General features: G+C 35.4%; 2 protein-coding genes across 2 annotated transcripts; one reads left to right on the top strand and one right to left on the bottom strand.

Moving 5' to 3' along the window:
- Positions 1 to 1435: 1435 nt before the first annotated feature.
- Positions 1436 to 2292, top strand: LOC140770760 (14 kDa proline-rich protein DC2.15-like). Its single transcript, XM_073112021.1, has one exon. It carries the CDS (start codon positions 1496 to 1498, stop codon positions 1883 to 1885), a length of 390 nt encoding a protein of 129 aa, XP_072968122.1. The 5' UTR covers positions 1436 to 1495; the 3' UTR covers positions 1886 to 2292.
- A 1082-nt stretch (positions 2293 to 3374) lies between these two features.
- On the bottom strand, positions 3375 to 4169 carry LOC140770772 (14 kDa proline-rich protein DC2.15-like). Its single transcript, XM_073112039.1, has one exon. The coding sequence runs from the start codon at positions 4105 to 4107 to the stop codon at positions 3718 to 3720; it is 390 nt and encodes a 129-aa protein (XP_072968140.1). The 5' UTR covers positions 4108 to 4169; the 3' UTR covers positions 3375 to 3717.
- Positions 4170 to 16857: the final 12688 nt, after the last annotated feature.

The raw sequence follows: 16857 nt of genomic DNA, 5'->3' as shown, positions 1-16857 counted from the left end.
ATCTATTTTCACCCTTATGTGTTGGCCATGTCCCTGAGTCGAGGTATTACAACATAGTAACAAAGTACATACATTTTGTCTTGCATATACTAATATATTTTATTGGGAACAAATAAATTGTGATTTAACGAGTAATTAAGTATATGTAGGGTTGTAATTTTTGGATCCTAATAACTGATATTCATGTAATTTTAAGATGAGTTTGGCATAAATTGGTAAGTATTGCCATATTTTGTTCTTTTTAGTGCAAAATATTGTAACAATAAAATTACGGTATATAAACACTAAATATGTATGCTCGTTTCTTTGGAGAGTTGATTCATATATCTAATTTATGCATCGGAAGGGACTAGCTCCTATGTCTAGCATTTTGAGGGGTGTACAGACTATCTATTAATAAATAAAATAAAATAAAATTAATAAGATGTTTCTATCCTCATTCAAAGTATGTATTTGGTAGGATGCAAAACATATGGTGTCTTCAATAAATTGTTGAATGATTCAGCGGTTTATGTCTCATCTCTCTAAGTTTTTAAGCATACTAAAAAAAGCTCGTACGAATTAGCAATTCTTATTAAATTAAATTGCTATTTTAGAAAGCAATATTCTTTAATATACCTGTGTGGCATCCATATTGACTAGAAGTCATTTACTTATATAAATAAGTTTGCAACTCACCTGAATACTATCTTTCGTATGCATACATGTGTTGGTCAAAATACTCACTCGTATGAGTTTTTACAATATAACTAGAAACTTGAACTATGAAAAGTGCATGCCGTAAGAGAATATAAGAAGCAACTTCAAATATTTCCTAGTACTCTAGAAGATTTATTTAGATCAATACTTTCGAAATACCTTCAAAGATGAGATCATATTTTATTGTTTGTGTGCCAAGTAATGCATTTTAATTTCATACAATATTTACAATATCAGAGGATTGGAATTATTCTAAAAAATTAGTACAAAATTATAAGGTTCAAGAAGAGCAAGATCACCCAGGATCCTCATAATGCCCCCACATAATACGTTCAATAGTATGCATGAAGTAGACCTTATTGTCTGCTCATGACTCTCCTGGAATCAAGCCACAATTATAGACTGAATTAAATCATCCTTTGTTGCAATTCAATGTCGGCAAGTGATATCGCTATCAGTACCATTCATACTCTAATTAAGTCTAGGGTGTAAAAATTATCACTGAACTTTTTTTTTTTATTCTTACATGAAAAAAAACAATATTTGTATTCTCTTGTAAGTGCCCTGAGGTAACCTTAGATAGCTTTTAAACAGTTTTAAATGATTTCTACAAGGCCAAAATGGTCCTTTCAATCTAAAATTCAGCTTTGATCATCACTACTTAGCAAAATAACATCACCTCTCACACAAAATTCCAACCCATTCCTTCCTATAAAGCCCTAACCCTAGTGCACCACAACACCATCTCCTCCATTATCCCATCTATCACTTCTTCTTTTTTTCTCATTCACTAGAGATGGCATCCAAACCCTTGGTATCCGCAGGTCTTTTCCTTTCCCTCAACTTCCTATTCTTCACCATGGTTTCCTCCACTGCAGTCCCATGCCCACCTCCACCATACAAACCAACACCTACGCCGTCCTCGGGTTCTTGCCCGATGGATACGTTGAAGCTTGGCATTTGCGCCGACGTCCTCCACGGCTTGATCGATGTCAAGGTCGGCAAGCCACCCAAGTACCCATGCTGCTCTCTTCTCGAGGGGCTTGTCGACCTCGAAGCTGCCGTTTGCCTTTGCACTGCCATTAAGGCTAACATACTGGGGATCAAGCTTAATGTTCCTGTTGACCTAAGCTTGCTGCTGAACTACTGTGGCAAGAAGGTCCCTGCTGGTTACAAATGTGCTTAACTGTGTGATCGATGCGTATGTGAAACACCCGTCACTAATACACATGCTTTTCACCTTCACGTAAGTGGCATCCGTGTGATTATAAGTGTGCTGAAGTGTGCGATTGATGCTTATGTCTCCCTCTATGTATCCAATTTGGCCTTGATATATATGTTCTGGTTGTTATGGTGTGCAAATCTATAGCACTGTTGTTTAATTGAGTTGCTGGACTTCGGATGGATTAAGGTCTGCTTCCATACTAAGGTTTGTTGTATTTAATATGTATTGTTTGGGAATTTGGTTTGTGATCGCATGATGATAAAATATCTGGGATTGGATTTTAAAATTATCAAATGAATGTAACCTCCTTCTTTTGTGCTTAGTTATTCTCATTAATCTTATCAGAGTATTTGGAGAGTTTTCCTTTCTGAGATCCTTGTACATGCAAATTCATATTAGCTATAAGTCTAACTGGGTCGAAGGTATTGAAGTAATATTTAGTAGAAATCACTAAGGATCTACATAAAATTTCTTGCCATAACAATTCCTAGTGTATCCCAAATTAACTATTATAAACCTCTGATATCATCCCTTGGCCTTTGATTAACAATCATCTGAGTATATAGTTACGAAATTTTCTAGCTAAAATTTCATGAAAATAAGATATCTCTTATTTTCACTCGTTTAGTATATATATATATATATATGTGAAATAGTACTCAGATTTATTATCCTGAAACTAATAAGTTCATTGACACATATTACTGTGGATATCCAAGGAAGAAAGATTAATTACTGGTATATATGTCGAAAGTAGTCTCTTATTGTGGAATATTTGATCTTTTATTATATCTAATTGACGTTCATCTATCAATGAAGGCCAAGAGATAGAAGCTTAAGTTAAGTTCAACCATTATGCCAAAACAAATTCACTGGAATGGAGGAGGATCTGGTCAAATTAGCTGACATGTTTCATTCAGTCATTAGAACTTGAGGTTGGTGGGTTTATGAGCACGTAGGATTAATTTTGATATAAATAAAGAACTACTTGTTACGTACGTATCAGCCGGCCTTTCACATTTTAATATTGAAAGTGAATTATAATGTACAATATAATACCATTTATATAAAGTCCATCTATATAAGAAAGAAGATCGCTAAAATGGATTAGTGCAAAGATATATTCTTCTTTTTTCTTTTCGACGCGTAACAAAACCTTCACATATAAAGCTCTCAACAGCTGGGATGAAGATCAACTTGAAATTATTCTCCCAGGTAAATTCGATCAGCTCGTTTAATTTCAGTGAGAAACTAATTCATTTTTAGCGTTTTCTGAGTGGAGCCGAGCACAAGAATTCAAATTATAGGATTCAGATTTTTGTCAACCTTGCATGCATATATATATATATATATATATATAACTAACTCACGCTTTTTTTTCTTTTTTTTTTTTCTTGAGTTCAAGCTAAATAAAAGCTCGATCCATATATATCATCTACGTTGACTAAGATTGAGCTTAAATGGAGCCTTTGCCACCCACACCAATGGAATTAATATTTGCAGTATCACGTAGAACATTTGATCAGCCATGCAAGCCATATGTATATCTACTTATAACCATCACAGAAAGGCTTTATACTTATCAAACACTAAACCCTTGCACACTCACTAACAAACCCAACAAGTCTTTCAAGCTGCATGATCAAGTACTTGCATGATCTACTAAGCTGTTGCATGCTAGCTACTTGCAACCAACCCTCCAAGATCTCAAAAGAAAGCTACAGAAAACCTTATATAACAACAGATACCAAGTACTTGTAGTAGTATTGCTTGAAGAAATTATTAATAGAGACCTATGGGCACTGGAAGCCAGTAGGCACCTTCTTGCCACAGTAGTTAAGAAGAAGGCTAAGATCAACAGGGATGTTCAAGTTGATACCCAGGAGATTAGCCTTGATAGCAGTGCAAAGGCACACGGCCGCCTCGAGATCGACAAGGCCGGAGATCAAGGAGCAGCAAGGCTCCTTTGGTGGGTGCCCTACGTTGACGTTGATGAGGCCGCTGAGCACGTCGGCGCACACGGCGAGCTTGAGGGCATCAATGGGACACTTGCCAGATGAAGGGGTCGGGGTCGGCGTCGGGGTTGGCTTTGGGCACGGGCCACCGCAGGCATCCGAGAGGGCGAAGAAGAGGAGGTTGAAGGTGAGGAAGAGGGCAAAAGATGAGCTAATCTTGGATTCCATGGTAGTGCAAATTAACAAAGGAGTTGGTAATTGCTTGTGGATGGGTTGCAAAGGAGATGTGGTGAGTATTTATAGAGTGAGGAAGGTTAATGGCTTATGTGCTTAATGAGAATTATCATCGATCGAGTGTGAAAGCTCGAAGAGAATTTAGTAGGCTGTGCGAAGAAACTGAGTGTGTATTTTAGTATCATTTCAAATTCTGTCGCACATGTAACAGTTAATGATTGGATGTACATAGTGAGACGTATATGCCATGCAACCATAGAGTGGTAAGAAGTCGTTTTCTATCGAGGATATATAAACAAAATTGTTTCTAGATTGTCCCCAGGATAGAAAACAGTAAGGATGGAATGTCATACTATTTGGTGTTATTATTCTCTAATTGCTAGCTATAATTGTTTTTCTCGTGTTAGATAAATCAATTGATCTAAATATTTAAGCCCTTACAAGACAAACTAATAATATATATCATATCTTCTGTCTTAGCTAACACATTCCCTGATGCGTTGCACTGATACACTTACATATTGAGACATGATGAATAAGAAAATTTGTGAATCCTCCACATTGCACTAGAATAAAACTACGTGGCGACCTTAAAAACGCATCCACTTTAATATTTGTAATCCTACCCTCATTTCTGAGAAGATTGTCTAAGAAGGTTGTTATAATGACTTACATCCATAACCTCTTAGCGGTAATGGATGTCTTATCTCTCATCACACTAGAATAGGGTAATAGGCTAATCTATTTATTGGATGTGCTCTTCCAAAGATCGAACTAGATACTGTCCGGGTATATGACTATTGCGATCGGATGATCCAAATAAAATGACAGTCGTTGGGACTGATGGTTAACAAATGAACAGATTTAGAATAGTGATTTGCTGGTATCGTTTTAATAATAAAGCATCTTGAAAACCAAGATTTTAGATTAGATTCCAACTTTCTCTTAATCCTTTACAAAAGCTAGAATAGAGAACTCTGAAAAAGTTCAGGTTGACTTCATTTGTAAAAATGCAGTCAGATATCAGTGCTTCACTAGCTTCTTAATTTGTATCCTGGAGAGAAATTTTCTGTATCTTGATGCACACTAGTTCATCTAAAATTGATAGGGAAAAATATTTTGTTAAAGAAACATTGCTATTGTTGCGTGCCTAGAAGCAAGCATTTATTACTGTATCTTATTTATATACGCACCAACAAGAGCTCGCGAAGATGCTTTCAACGATTAATCCTCTCAAAGTTTTATCATATCAAGGCTCAACTCAAAATGGATTTAGAATTAAACTCCAAGTGAAATTAAACAGTCAAGCATGATCAGGTTATTATCAAAGTTAATTACTCACGCACAATGAAGGACTATGGAAGAACTTGCATCCAATTAATGCTACTCCTTAAAGTGCCAAATGAGGACGAGAACTCATTAAAAAACGTACATCAAGAACAAACATGGAGTTTTCCCCCATAATTTTTCTTTTTGCGTATTTTATAGTAGCATATCATAGTAATTTGTAAACAGTTCTTGATTTCTCATCCAGTAAGAGATCCTAATTAAGACAAAGCCTAAAAGGTAACTCATGTTCCACCTTCTGAATCTATTACATGAAATAGATACCACACTTGTTTAGTGAGAGTAGCTTCTATTCTCTCATTCAAACACAATATATATATATATATATAAAAGAAAAGGTCGTTGCTGTTACCAAATATTGGAAGCAAATCAGGTTTTACCCACTTTAATTTGGTAGAAAAGGACAACGCATGGTGCAACAAAACATATAGTGCTCCTTTTTAGGATAAGAACAAACTCAAAAAAATTAAAATAAAATACAATGTTGTCTTAAGAGTTCGTCCGCTCTCAATATTTTTATATTCTTGATGAGACAATTTTCCGTTAAAACTTTTCTTGGGTTCACACAGAATAGGACATCATGTCTAATTCTTTAGTCAAAGCCAAGTGGAGCCTTATTGCATTGTTGTTTCTTAAACGAATCCATCTCGTATCTTGGATGGACTCCTTGCATGTTTGGTTTGACTATTAGGGGATGTTTCAATCAGGCTTTAATGATATATATGTCGCAATGCACAAGTTTGTAGCTTGATATACACACACACACACACACACACACACACACACACACTACAAGAGAAGCAAGTAGTATACGACGTTAGAAGGACCAGCTTGTCGATCGTCTCAGTAATTAATTGTATATATATATATATATATATATATATATCCCTTCTCATTTAAATTAGGATCGTCTTTGATGCATGGGTGTAATCATCAATCATGAGTGTAGTTGTAACCATCCTTAATTTGTGTTTAATTAATTATCCATATCACAATCTTATACTTCAAATGAGAAAACATGTTGTTACGGACCAAATGTGGAATGATCCGTCCTTAGGATGATTATAAAAATTTAAGTGGAGGTAGCCTCGTGAGTTAAGATTCTAATGGTTATAGTTTCATCTAAATTGGAGGTCAGGATGAAAAAATAAAAATAAAATACTGGAGATATGTTAGAGAGGGTAGAACGGTAATTTTTGATGTTGTGGCGATCGTTGGAGGGTGGTGGACGGCCAAGGGTGATGGTGGACAGCCGTATAGTAGGGTGGCTACTGGAGGTAGGTGGTGGCTAAGGTTTGGATGCTTGAAAGGAATCTACGGTTAATATCTACTTTTATGAAGATAAAAACAATCCAACGGTTAATGTAAAAAAGATAATGACGAAAATAATAACTGGCTAAACTCAGATTTTTCTCAATTATCATTATCAACTCATGTCCACCCCTATTTATAGGAGTAAAATCCCTAATAGATCGGATCCACATGCGGATTATTCGATTTATTTGAAATTCAAAACAGAAAGATAAAACTAAGTAACTAATTTAACTCGACTCGACTTGACTCGACTTAATCCATGTGGTCGAATTGTAACAATCCATCACGCTTCCGACACCTTGTCCTCAAGGTGACTAGTCTCTCACGCCCTTGTACTCATATAACATGTCGTGCTAATCAGTGGATTTGGGTTCGTCTTCTTTGAGTCCACCTAGGAACATGACGTGGGTTGGCTGACGCTTGCATTTATGACTGGGGGTAAATCGGTTATCACAGTAAAAAAAACAAGCCTTTTCTTTAGTACTCTTCCAAGTCATTGGGTACAAAGTGGTGTGTGATCATCTGTCGGTTAGGCTGAGCCGTTGGTGCAGTATAAGTAGAGGCAGATGCTGTCTTTAGTGGGCCGTGGGCTTGGGCCTCCTTTCTTCTCTCCTCCTTGCGGATCTAGTTTAGTTGATCCAACTTGGACTCCATCAGAACAACTAAGGAGAAGGCTCCTTCAGAAGTAGTGGCCCTCAAAGCCTTGACCTCAGCCTGAATGTCAAGCCTAAGCCCACTAATGAAGGTAATCTTTAGGGCTGAGTCAGACTAGTTAGTGACTCGGTTGCATATCCGCTCAAACTCCTCCCGATAAGCTCGCACTGTTGTTGACTGAGTTAGCTTAGTCAACATGGCCTGAAAGTCCTAGTACTGGGTCAGACCGAATCGAGCACAAATCGCATCCGTAAAGTCCTGCCAAGATTCAAATGGTCGAGTCCGCTCAGCCGACTGGTACTACCTAATCGCCACGCCTTCCAAGTAAAATGAGGCTAGCTTAGGGGTGAAAACGGATCAGATATGAATAGGATAGTGCTCAACCCATATCTGGATCTATGTTTTTAGTTCGGATACGGATTCGGATACGAATATTGGACGGATAGCAAAATTTAAAACCATATCTTAACTAAACGGATACAGATACTTTTCGAATAAAGGATCGGATCGTAAACGGATATTGATTAAATTTAAAATAATTATAATATTTTATTTAAATATAATTAACACAAAATTATTAAGAGTTTTACAACAAATAATTTTTTTGTATGTCAAATATATAAACTTAGAGAAATTAATTTCTATAAATAATATATAACGTATTATTAGTAAAAATATTAATATTTACTATTTAAATAAGCAAACTAAAAACTATAAATCATTTAAAAAAATATACGGGTAAACGGATATCCGATATCCGTATCCGAATCCGAATCGAATAGAAATTTTTTGTCCGAATCCGATCCAAGTCGGGTCAAATAGCGGGTCGGGTCGAAGTTAATCCAACCCGTTTTCACCCCTAGGCTAGCTGGACCTTTTGGTGGTCGAGCGTGCTATGGTACGTGAAAAGCTACTCCCTAGATCCAATCTATGAGGTCTCCTCTAGAAAATTTTGGAAAATCAAGCTTGACGGTCTGAGCTTGGATCCCAAAATGTGGTCTGTCATCACGGGCGAAGTGACCTCGGGGTTGAGGCTGGTCTTGTGGATCATAGGCCCACGGGTTTGGCACATGTCGCCCTCAGGCTGCAAGCGAATTTGGCTTAGTTTGACGACGCGGGCCCACCAACTCAGTCCACAATTCATCCTCGGGCTCATACTCATGCTTGGGGTCTTGTTCATGGGTTCTAAACTGGTTCGCACGAGGTGGTCGAATTGGTTCGTGAAAATTTAGCCTGCCTCAAAAATCATGCACTTCATCTCCTTCATTCCAATAACCTAACCTTAGGGTTGAATTTGAAATTCAGAGGTCAGGATGAAAAGATAAAACTTGAGCTCAAGCTTGAGCTGTTGCAACAACGGTCCTGGTGTGTCGCCGGTCGGTCCACCGACCCTCGGTGGCTGCAGAAGGGACCAATGGCCCCATTGCAATGGAGCAGTGGCGGCGGAGCTACCCCGAATGTTATGGACCAGATTTGGAATGATCTGTCCATAGGATGATTATGAAAATCTAAATGGAGGTAGCCTTGTGAGTTAGGGCTCTAATGGCTCTGATGTCACCAAAATCAGAGGTCAGGATGAAAAGATAAAAATAAAATAGTGGAGATAGGTCAAGGAGGGCAGCACGGTAATTTCTGACGTTGTGGTGGTTGTTAGAGGGTAGTGGACGACCAAGGGTGGTGGTGGACAATCGTGTGCGTCTAGATAGCCACCGGTGGGAAGCTAGGGTTTTTGGCCCTAGCTCCCACTACGGGTGGGGAAGATGATCTCGCAGACACTATTGCGGGTGGTTCCGGCGTGGTAGCAGCATCTGGGAAGGTCTACAGGGCCAAAGGGGTCCCCATCATGGCTGGAGGAGGGGTTCAGGCTGCGATTTGGGCCGGCTTATCCCCTCCCTCATGGGTTGATAATGGTGGTTGCGTTTGGCTTTGTCCTGTCATGGTCGGCGACGTTGGCAGTGCAAGTCGATAGAGGGTGGCTAGTAAGGCCTCCGTCAAGGCCTAGATCGAGTCTTTGAGGGCGGTTGGGATCTTTTGGATCTCCTTTGCGTTCTCCTTCGACTCAACCAAAAATGTTTTAAAAAAAGCTTTTGCCCACGCTGATGGCTTGTCGTCGACAATTGCTGGGATTGGAGGGGGTGCCAGATCAACTCCGATAGGAACGGAGATGAGATCATGGTCCTCCATAGTCAATGCCTCCTCATTGGCCTTGGAACGCCTTGTTAGGTTTTTATTTGTTGGCAATTGTGTACAAAATATTCTAAGTGTATTTTTTACATGTATATGAGCTTTACACAAGTCTAGAATATCTCTAGTCTGAAGAATTGCAAGTTTATTGGAGAAAAGCTATTGAGTTCACACCGCGTTCACAAACGAGTTCGAATGCTAAATCTGCGTTCACACAGACAGAGAGCCGCGTTCACAAACGAGTTCGAATGCTAAATCTGCGTTCACACAGACAGAGAGCCGCGTTCACAAACGCATTCGAACGCAACCTGAAGAATTCAAGCTGTCGCGTTCGAACGCACTCGAGCCCGTTCGAACGCACTAACAAAGTTTAAAAATATTGAACTTTCATGAGTACGGATAATACTCGGAGTTGTCTCTATCTTAAAGATCATGAGTACGGATAAGACTTGGATTTGGCTCTATCTTGAAGATCATATATAAGGATTGTGAAACCCTATCTCAAGGTGGGTTGAAGAAATATTATTGAAGGAGACTTCTTGAGGCTACATCGATTCTTCAACTAACAATGTTCCACTCATCTGCAAGAATTTAATCTTTCGTCTTAAGGGTGATCTAGACGAAAGATCAATCTCGAGGGCTACTGAGATTGGACTTCAATCACAAGAAGCAGTGAATCGTGGGTTCTAGCGATCAAGACTGAGAGAAACAAAGTCATTTGGATCGACGGGGTGTTTTGTGAGTCAGTCTTGTAACTGCTACTATTATAGTGATTGGTTTTGATCCGAGTTTGGATCCGTGGTTTTTTTCCCGTTTTGGGTTTTTCCACGTTAAAATCTTGGCATTCATCTCTACTTTCGTTTTTAATATTTCTTCCGACTTTTACTTAAGCGAACGAGAAATATCATTGCCTAGAGGTTAGATACATACGTGTGTCTAGGGATTTATTTTTTTTTTCACGCCTGTTAACCATCTTTTGAGAAACATCGGCTCTGATACCAATGTTATGGACCAGATCTATAACAATCCGTCCGTAGGATGATTATGAAAATTTAGGTAGAGGTAGCCTCGTGAGTTAGGGTTCTCATGGCTCTGGTTTTACCTAAATCGGAGGTCGGAATGAAAAGATAAAAATAAAATAGTGGAGATAGGTTAGAGAGGGTAGAACGATAATTTCTAACGTTGTGGCGATCGTCAGAGGGTGGTGGATGGCTAAGGGTGGTGGTGGATGGCTGTGTAGTAGGGTGGCTACTGGATGTAGGAGGTGGCTAGGGTTTGGATACTTAAAAGGGATCTACGGTTAAGATCTACTCCTATAAAGATAAAGACAATCCAACGGTTAATGGAAAAAAGATAAAGAACGAAAATAATAACGGGCTAAACTCAGATTTCTCTCAATGATCATTATCAACTCATATCCACCCCTATTTATAGGAGTAAAATCCCTAACAAATCGGATCCATATGTGGATTATTCGATTTATTTGAAATTCAAAACAGAAAGATAAAGCTAAGTAACTAATTTAACTCGACTCGACTTGACTCGACTTAACCCATGTGGTCGGATCGTAACACATGTACTATCAACCGATATAAGGCATATAACTCGTAAGCAAAAACTATCATTGTCAAGCAAGAACCAACTCGAATTAATAAATGACTCTTGTAAATTCTTGGTGTAATACTCACTCATAAATTCTTTGTTATTTAATTTTTCACTAATTAGGTGTGATTAGTCTCATCCATGTAAGAATTTGGAATTCCTCTTCCAACCCATCCCAGAATGGGCGTTATGGCAAAGATCAAGAAGAAAAAGAAAGAAGGAATTTGTCCAATAGTAACAAATGGTGCCACCATAGATTGACATCCGATCCAACCTAGTAGTAGCTTGATTTTCCTATCTGAGTAGACCGAAACATTTTTGTAATTCCGCGTTTGAAAAAACTGAAACTTACTTGAATACTTAGGTATGCTCTTATACCAATTGAAAAATCTAATAAACGCCCTAGGAGATAAAATTTATCACACATTATCGATAATAATATGCGGAAAATAAAGCGTGAAAAAGACGATTGCAAATACAAAAGTTTTTATATCAAAAAACTCAAAATCAAGTAAAAATTCACAAATCCAAACTTGGATCAAAATAAATCACTAAAAACCTATAACAGTTAACAAGAAGCATATAGATTACCCGTCGATTCTCACGACTCAATCTGTACTAACCTTATTCGCTAGACCCCGCGACATATTACTTTTCACGATAGGTTTTCAAATCTCAGTAACCCTCAAGGTTGATCCGTCCATCTTAGTGACCCATAAGATGTGGTTCTTCTAGATTTGATGTATATGCATTGAGATAAGAACGATTCGGTATGTTCCGTTCAAAATCAAGAATTGATCTCTAATACCTCTAAAAGATGATCGATAGATTAATACTTAACGATCATCACTCCTACGGTTAGATTAAACTATTTTATACTCGTAGAGATAAGATAAATATCTCTTAGAGATAAAGTAAATATTTCTTAAAGATAAGATAAGTATCTCTTAGAAATAAAGCCAAATCTAAATCAAATAAAGTTTCACACTCCAAAAATTGCAAATTACTTAGGTGCATTCAGACATTGCCTGAGTGTGTTTGAACAAAATAATTTAAAGTGTGAACGCACTGCGAATGGCCAAATATGGACCTCTGTATATGTGAACGCCACCACTGTATGTGTGAATGCCTATAGGGTGCATACGAACGGTCAAAACAAGCTCTCTATATGTGCAAACACAGTGTGAAGGTTGTAGGGTGTGTTCGCATGGGCCCGGAGTGTGTTTGAACATCCTATTCAAACAGTAGACTAAACAGTTGAATGTAGAGTGCCTGTTGCTGTGCCTTTAGGTTAAATTTTATATTCATACTTTTCGACCATTATGACACCGTTTAAGCATTACGATTCTAAAATTGTTTTGAATACTTTGACTTTAAAATTAATCTTCTACTTAAATATTCTCATCAAATATTTTATAATTTATGTATATGCTCATATATAAAATCTAGACAAATTATATGAATATAAATTATGTTTTGAAATACAATTTGCCAATTATATAAATACAAATAAACTTAACAATCTCCTCCTTTGGTAATTTGTGACAAGAGAAAATTTTCTAAAATACAGAGGGTCTACCCATAACAATGTATACATCTTAATAGAGCATAACACAATTTTTTTTTTTGCTGTCAAATTGAATGACTAACACCATTATATATCACTCTCCCCAATTTTCTTATAAATTGACCAAGAATGCAATCAAACTCTCATGCTCTTTCCTCAAATTCGTAATTTATTTCACATCATTTTTCAGCCAATAAATTTCAAAACACACAAAAAAATTATATGTCTCAAATTCAATTTTCAAGTATTCAAAGTTAAAAATGATTCATAAATCAAAAGATTTAACATTTGAGTTCATATATCATATTCAAATTTTTGGTTGATGCATTAAGAATTTTAAATTGACTTATGAAAGAAGTCAAACTCATTATAAAGTTAAGAGAAAATAGATGCATAAATATTTACAGTAGCATATTATAAACTAAGCGGTTTAATCACTTAAAATTGTCAAAAGAAAATATCCAATTGTAATGTCTTAATAATTCACTCTAGTAAAGCATAAAAATATAAGGCAATTCTAAAACATCAAACATAAAAAAATGACACTAAACTAAAGTCAAGCCAAACTTAGTTCATATTCTACCCTTTAAATTCAAGAATATTTTTTTTATTTTTTTATTTTTATCTCCTTTTTATTATACCAATAATGATTTTGGTGCGATGATAGTTTTCACATATGTGTTAGGTAGCCCTTTTCTTATAATGCACCATATTGAAAATATAGATATATAACTCATGAATGATATAGAGATGCATGATATCAAATTGGACACTTTTAAAATGGCTTTCACACTAAACATGTGGTATCCCTTTTGATTTTTTAATAAGGAGAAATATTACGAGAGTAAAACTAAATTAAAATGTCAAATAGTGAATATGAACCTAATGAGTAAGATATCTAAAGAACACCATATGAGATAATGCTCATATAAAGATTGAATCACAATAATTACAATTGATTCACTTAGAAAGTGATAAAAAATATTAAAGAGTAAACAATACACTTAGAGATAATATATCAAATATTAACATAAGCAATTATAACTCCAACAATAACTCTATAATAAGATAACTTCATGTCATAAGAGTCACTCTTATTCAATAAGTGCATTAAAGTTTTAAATTTTCTTATTTTTTAAAATTTTTAGAGAAAGCCAACTATAATCAAATGAGAAACTGTAAACTAAAAAAAAAATCTTAAATTGCACAAATTATGAACCAATCCAAAAAATATCTAAAACTCAAAAATCAGATATTTACACAAAAATATATAGCTAAAGAATATCAATACACAATCGAACTCTCTCTAGCTAGCATATCCTACTAAAGGATCACTCAATAGCACTACCCTGAAAGGGTGCCAAAAATGTCTTCTTTCCTAATTCAAACTTGTCTAATTTTCAACCTATAATAAGAGGCATGCTTAGGTTTTTACAAAACATTACAATATGGCCTAATATGTCTTTTAACTCCACAATGATATCAAATAGGTATGAATTTAGATTTTCTTACTTAGAGTATTATTTTTGAAATTTGAATGTACCTTTTTCTTGTTTAATTGAGGTGTAGCTTTCGTAAACTTAGGTACATAAAATTTGCTTAGATGATCTTGAGTGCAAGTAGGAACAAAAATTATATTAGTTTTACTAGAATTTTTAGTATATTTGATACCATACTTTTCTTTTTCAATAATTTGTGCATTCAAGATCTCGTCTAGCTTTGTTTTTCCTTTTAAAAATGTAACTTCTTTAGTAAGTCTTTCTATTTCTAGTTTAGATTTTTCAAGAAAATCATTAAGCTTCTTCTTGTCTTCTTCTAACTTCTTCAATTTAGAATTTTTCTAAGGCTTCATTCAATTGAACTTGTACTTTTTCTTTTTCATATTCTGAGTGCTTTAGTTTTCTGGAAGTCTTGTTGAAATTTTTTTCAATTGTATGTCTCCTAGTACAGATCATCATATCCCTTTTGAATATCTATGTCATCATCGTCGTCCTCCTCTTCACTTGTGCTCACATTCTCACAAGAATCATTAGAAGATAACATGGAAGTGGCAAAAGCAAAATAATTTCCTTGATCAGATTCTAAACCATCATTCTTATATTTATTAGTACTGCGCCGAGAGGTTTACATACGCTTGCTCTTATTTTTGTGATTTGAGCACTCTTTAACGATATGACTATAACCTTAGCATTCATAACATTGAACTACTCCCCCCGATAATTACTTCTAACATTTTTTCTTGAGTCATGTTTACAATTTTTAAAAAAATTCTTAATCATTTTCATAAAAAACCTTAACAACTCAGGATTAATATCATTATCCACATCAGACTCTAGAAAAACATATATCCCATCTTCCTAATATGAATCTTTAGATTTATCTAACATGGGAGATCTATTAATACCTTCTCTAAACAAATTCATCTCCTGAAAAATCTCTCTCTAAGTTAAGAGAGCTTGCTCTAATACCAATTGAAAAAACTGAAACTCACGTGAATACTTAAATATGCTCTTATACCAATTGAAAAATGTAATAAATGCTCAAGAAAATGAAATCTATCACACGCTATTGAAAATAATATGCAAAAAATAAAGCGTCAAAAGACGATTGTAAATACAAAAATTTTTACGTGAAAAATTCAAAACCAGGTAAAATACTATGAATCCAAACTCGGATCGAAATCAACCACTAAAACCTATAGTTGTTAACAAGAAGCTTATAGATCACCCATCGATTCTCACGACTCAATCTGTACCAACATTGCTCATTAGACCCCACGATAGACTATTTTTCATGATAGGTTTCCAAATCTTAGTATCCCTCGAAGTTGATTCTTTTATCTCAGTGACTCTCGAGACATAGTTTTTTCAGATCTGATGTAGATATATTGAGATGAGAACAATTCAGCATGTTCCTTTTAAAGCTGAGAAATGATCTCTAATGCCACTAGAAGATAATCTGTAGGTTAATACTTGACAATCCTCACTCGTAGGGTTATATTAAACCCTTTTATATTCTTGGAGATAAGATAAATATCTGTTAGAAATAAGATAAATATATCTTAAAGATAAAGCCAAATCCAAGTCAAATTAAGTATCACATAACTCTAGAAATTACAAATTACTTTGGTGCATTCGAATGCAGCTCGAGTGTGTTCGAACACGATGACTTGTAGTGTGAAAATATTGGGAACGACCAAATATGAACATATATATATGTGAACACCACTGCTATATGTGTGAATGCCTGTAGAGTGTGTTCAAACGACTAAAACAAGCTTTCTATATGTGCAAACATAGTGCGAACAGCCGGTGCATTCAAACACGCCTGAAGTGCATTCGAACGCCCTGTTCAAACAACAAACTAAAAAGTTGAATGTAGAGTGTTTGTTGTTGTGTCTTTGTTTCATACTTTTTCAACCATCATAACACCATTTAAGTACTTCAATAATGATTCTAAAATTATTTCAAATACTTTGATTTTAAAATTAATCTTCCACTTGAATATTCTTTATCAAATATTTTATAACTTGTAGATATGCTCATACATAAAATCTAGATACATTACATAAATATAAATTATGTTTTGATATACAATTTGCCAATTATATAAGTACAAACAAACCGAATAGCGTCAATATAAATAATGTTTTGAAATACAATTTGTCAATTACATAAGTACAAACAAACCTAACAGCATCAATTTATTCGACAATTTTTATTTCAAAAAAATTGAAATAAAAATAAGAAACAACCATCATTATGGGCTTTCTTTTTTCTCTCAAATCTTACCATATTATATTTTCTTTTTAAAATTAATCCCTTGCATTTTATAAGAAAAAGAAGTTGAGGAGGTCGATTATATGAGTGGGTAGCTTATTGAGGTAGATTATGGCTAAAATTTGGAGATAGAATTAAAAGGTTTCAAGTTATATCTAATCCTAAGAAAATTAACGGCTATGATTAAAAGAGTAGAAATAAGATAAGAAAGTAGCTAAATTCATTTCCTAATAATAAGTGGATAATGACTACTCCTATTTATAGGAGTAGAGACACAATGGGTCAAACACAACTTGT

Source organism: Typha angustifolia, chromosome 11 (assembly GCF_048772165.1).
Source record: "Typha angustifolia cultivar Huaian chromosome 11, ASM4877216v1, whole genome shotgun sequence".
Taxonomy (NCBI): domain Eukaryota; kingdom Viridiplantae; phylum Streptophyta; class Magnoliopsida; order Poales; family Typhaceae; genus Typha; species Typha angustifolia.
The sequence above is the reverse complement of the archived record's forward strand: the minus strand, read 5'-3'. Positions and strand labels throughout refer to the sequence as shown.

Excerpts from the sequence above, each read along its gene's own strand:
- LOC140770760 (XM_073112021.1), top strand. The coding sequence starts at position 1,496 with ATGGCATCCAAACCCTTGGTATCCGCAGGTCTTTTCCTTTCCCTCAAC.
- LOC140770772 (XM_073112039.1), bottom strand. The coding sequence starts at position 4,107 with ATGGAATCCAAGATTAGCTCATCTTTTGCCCTCTTCCTCACCTTCAAC.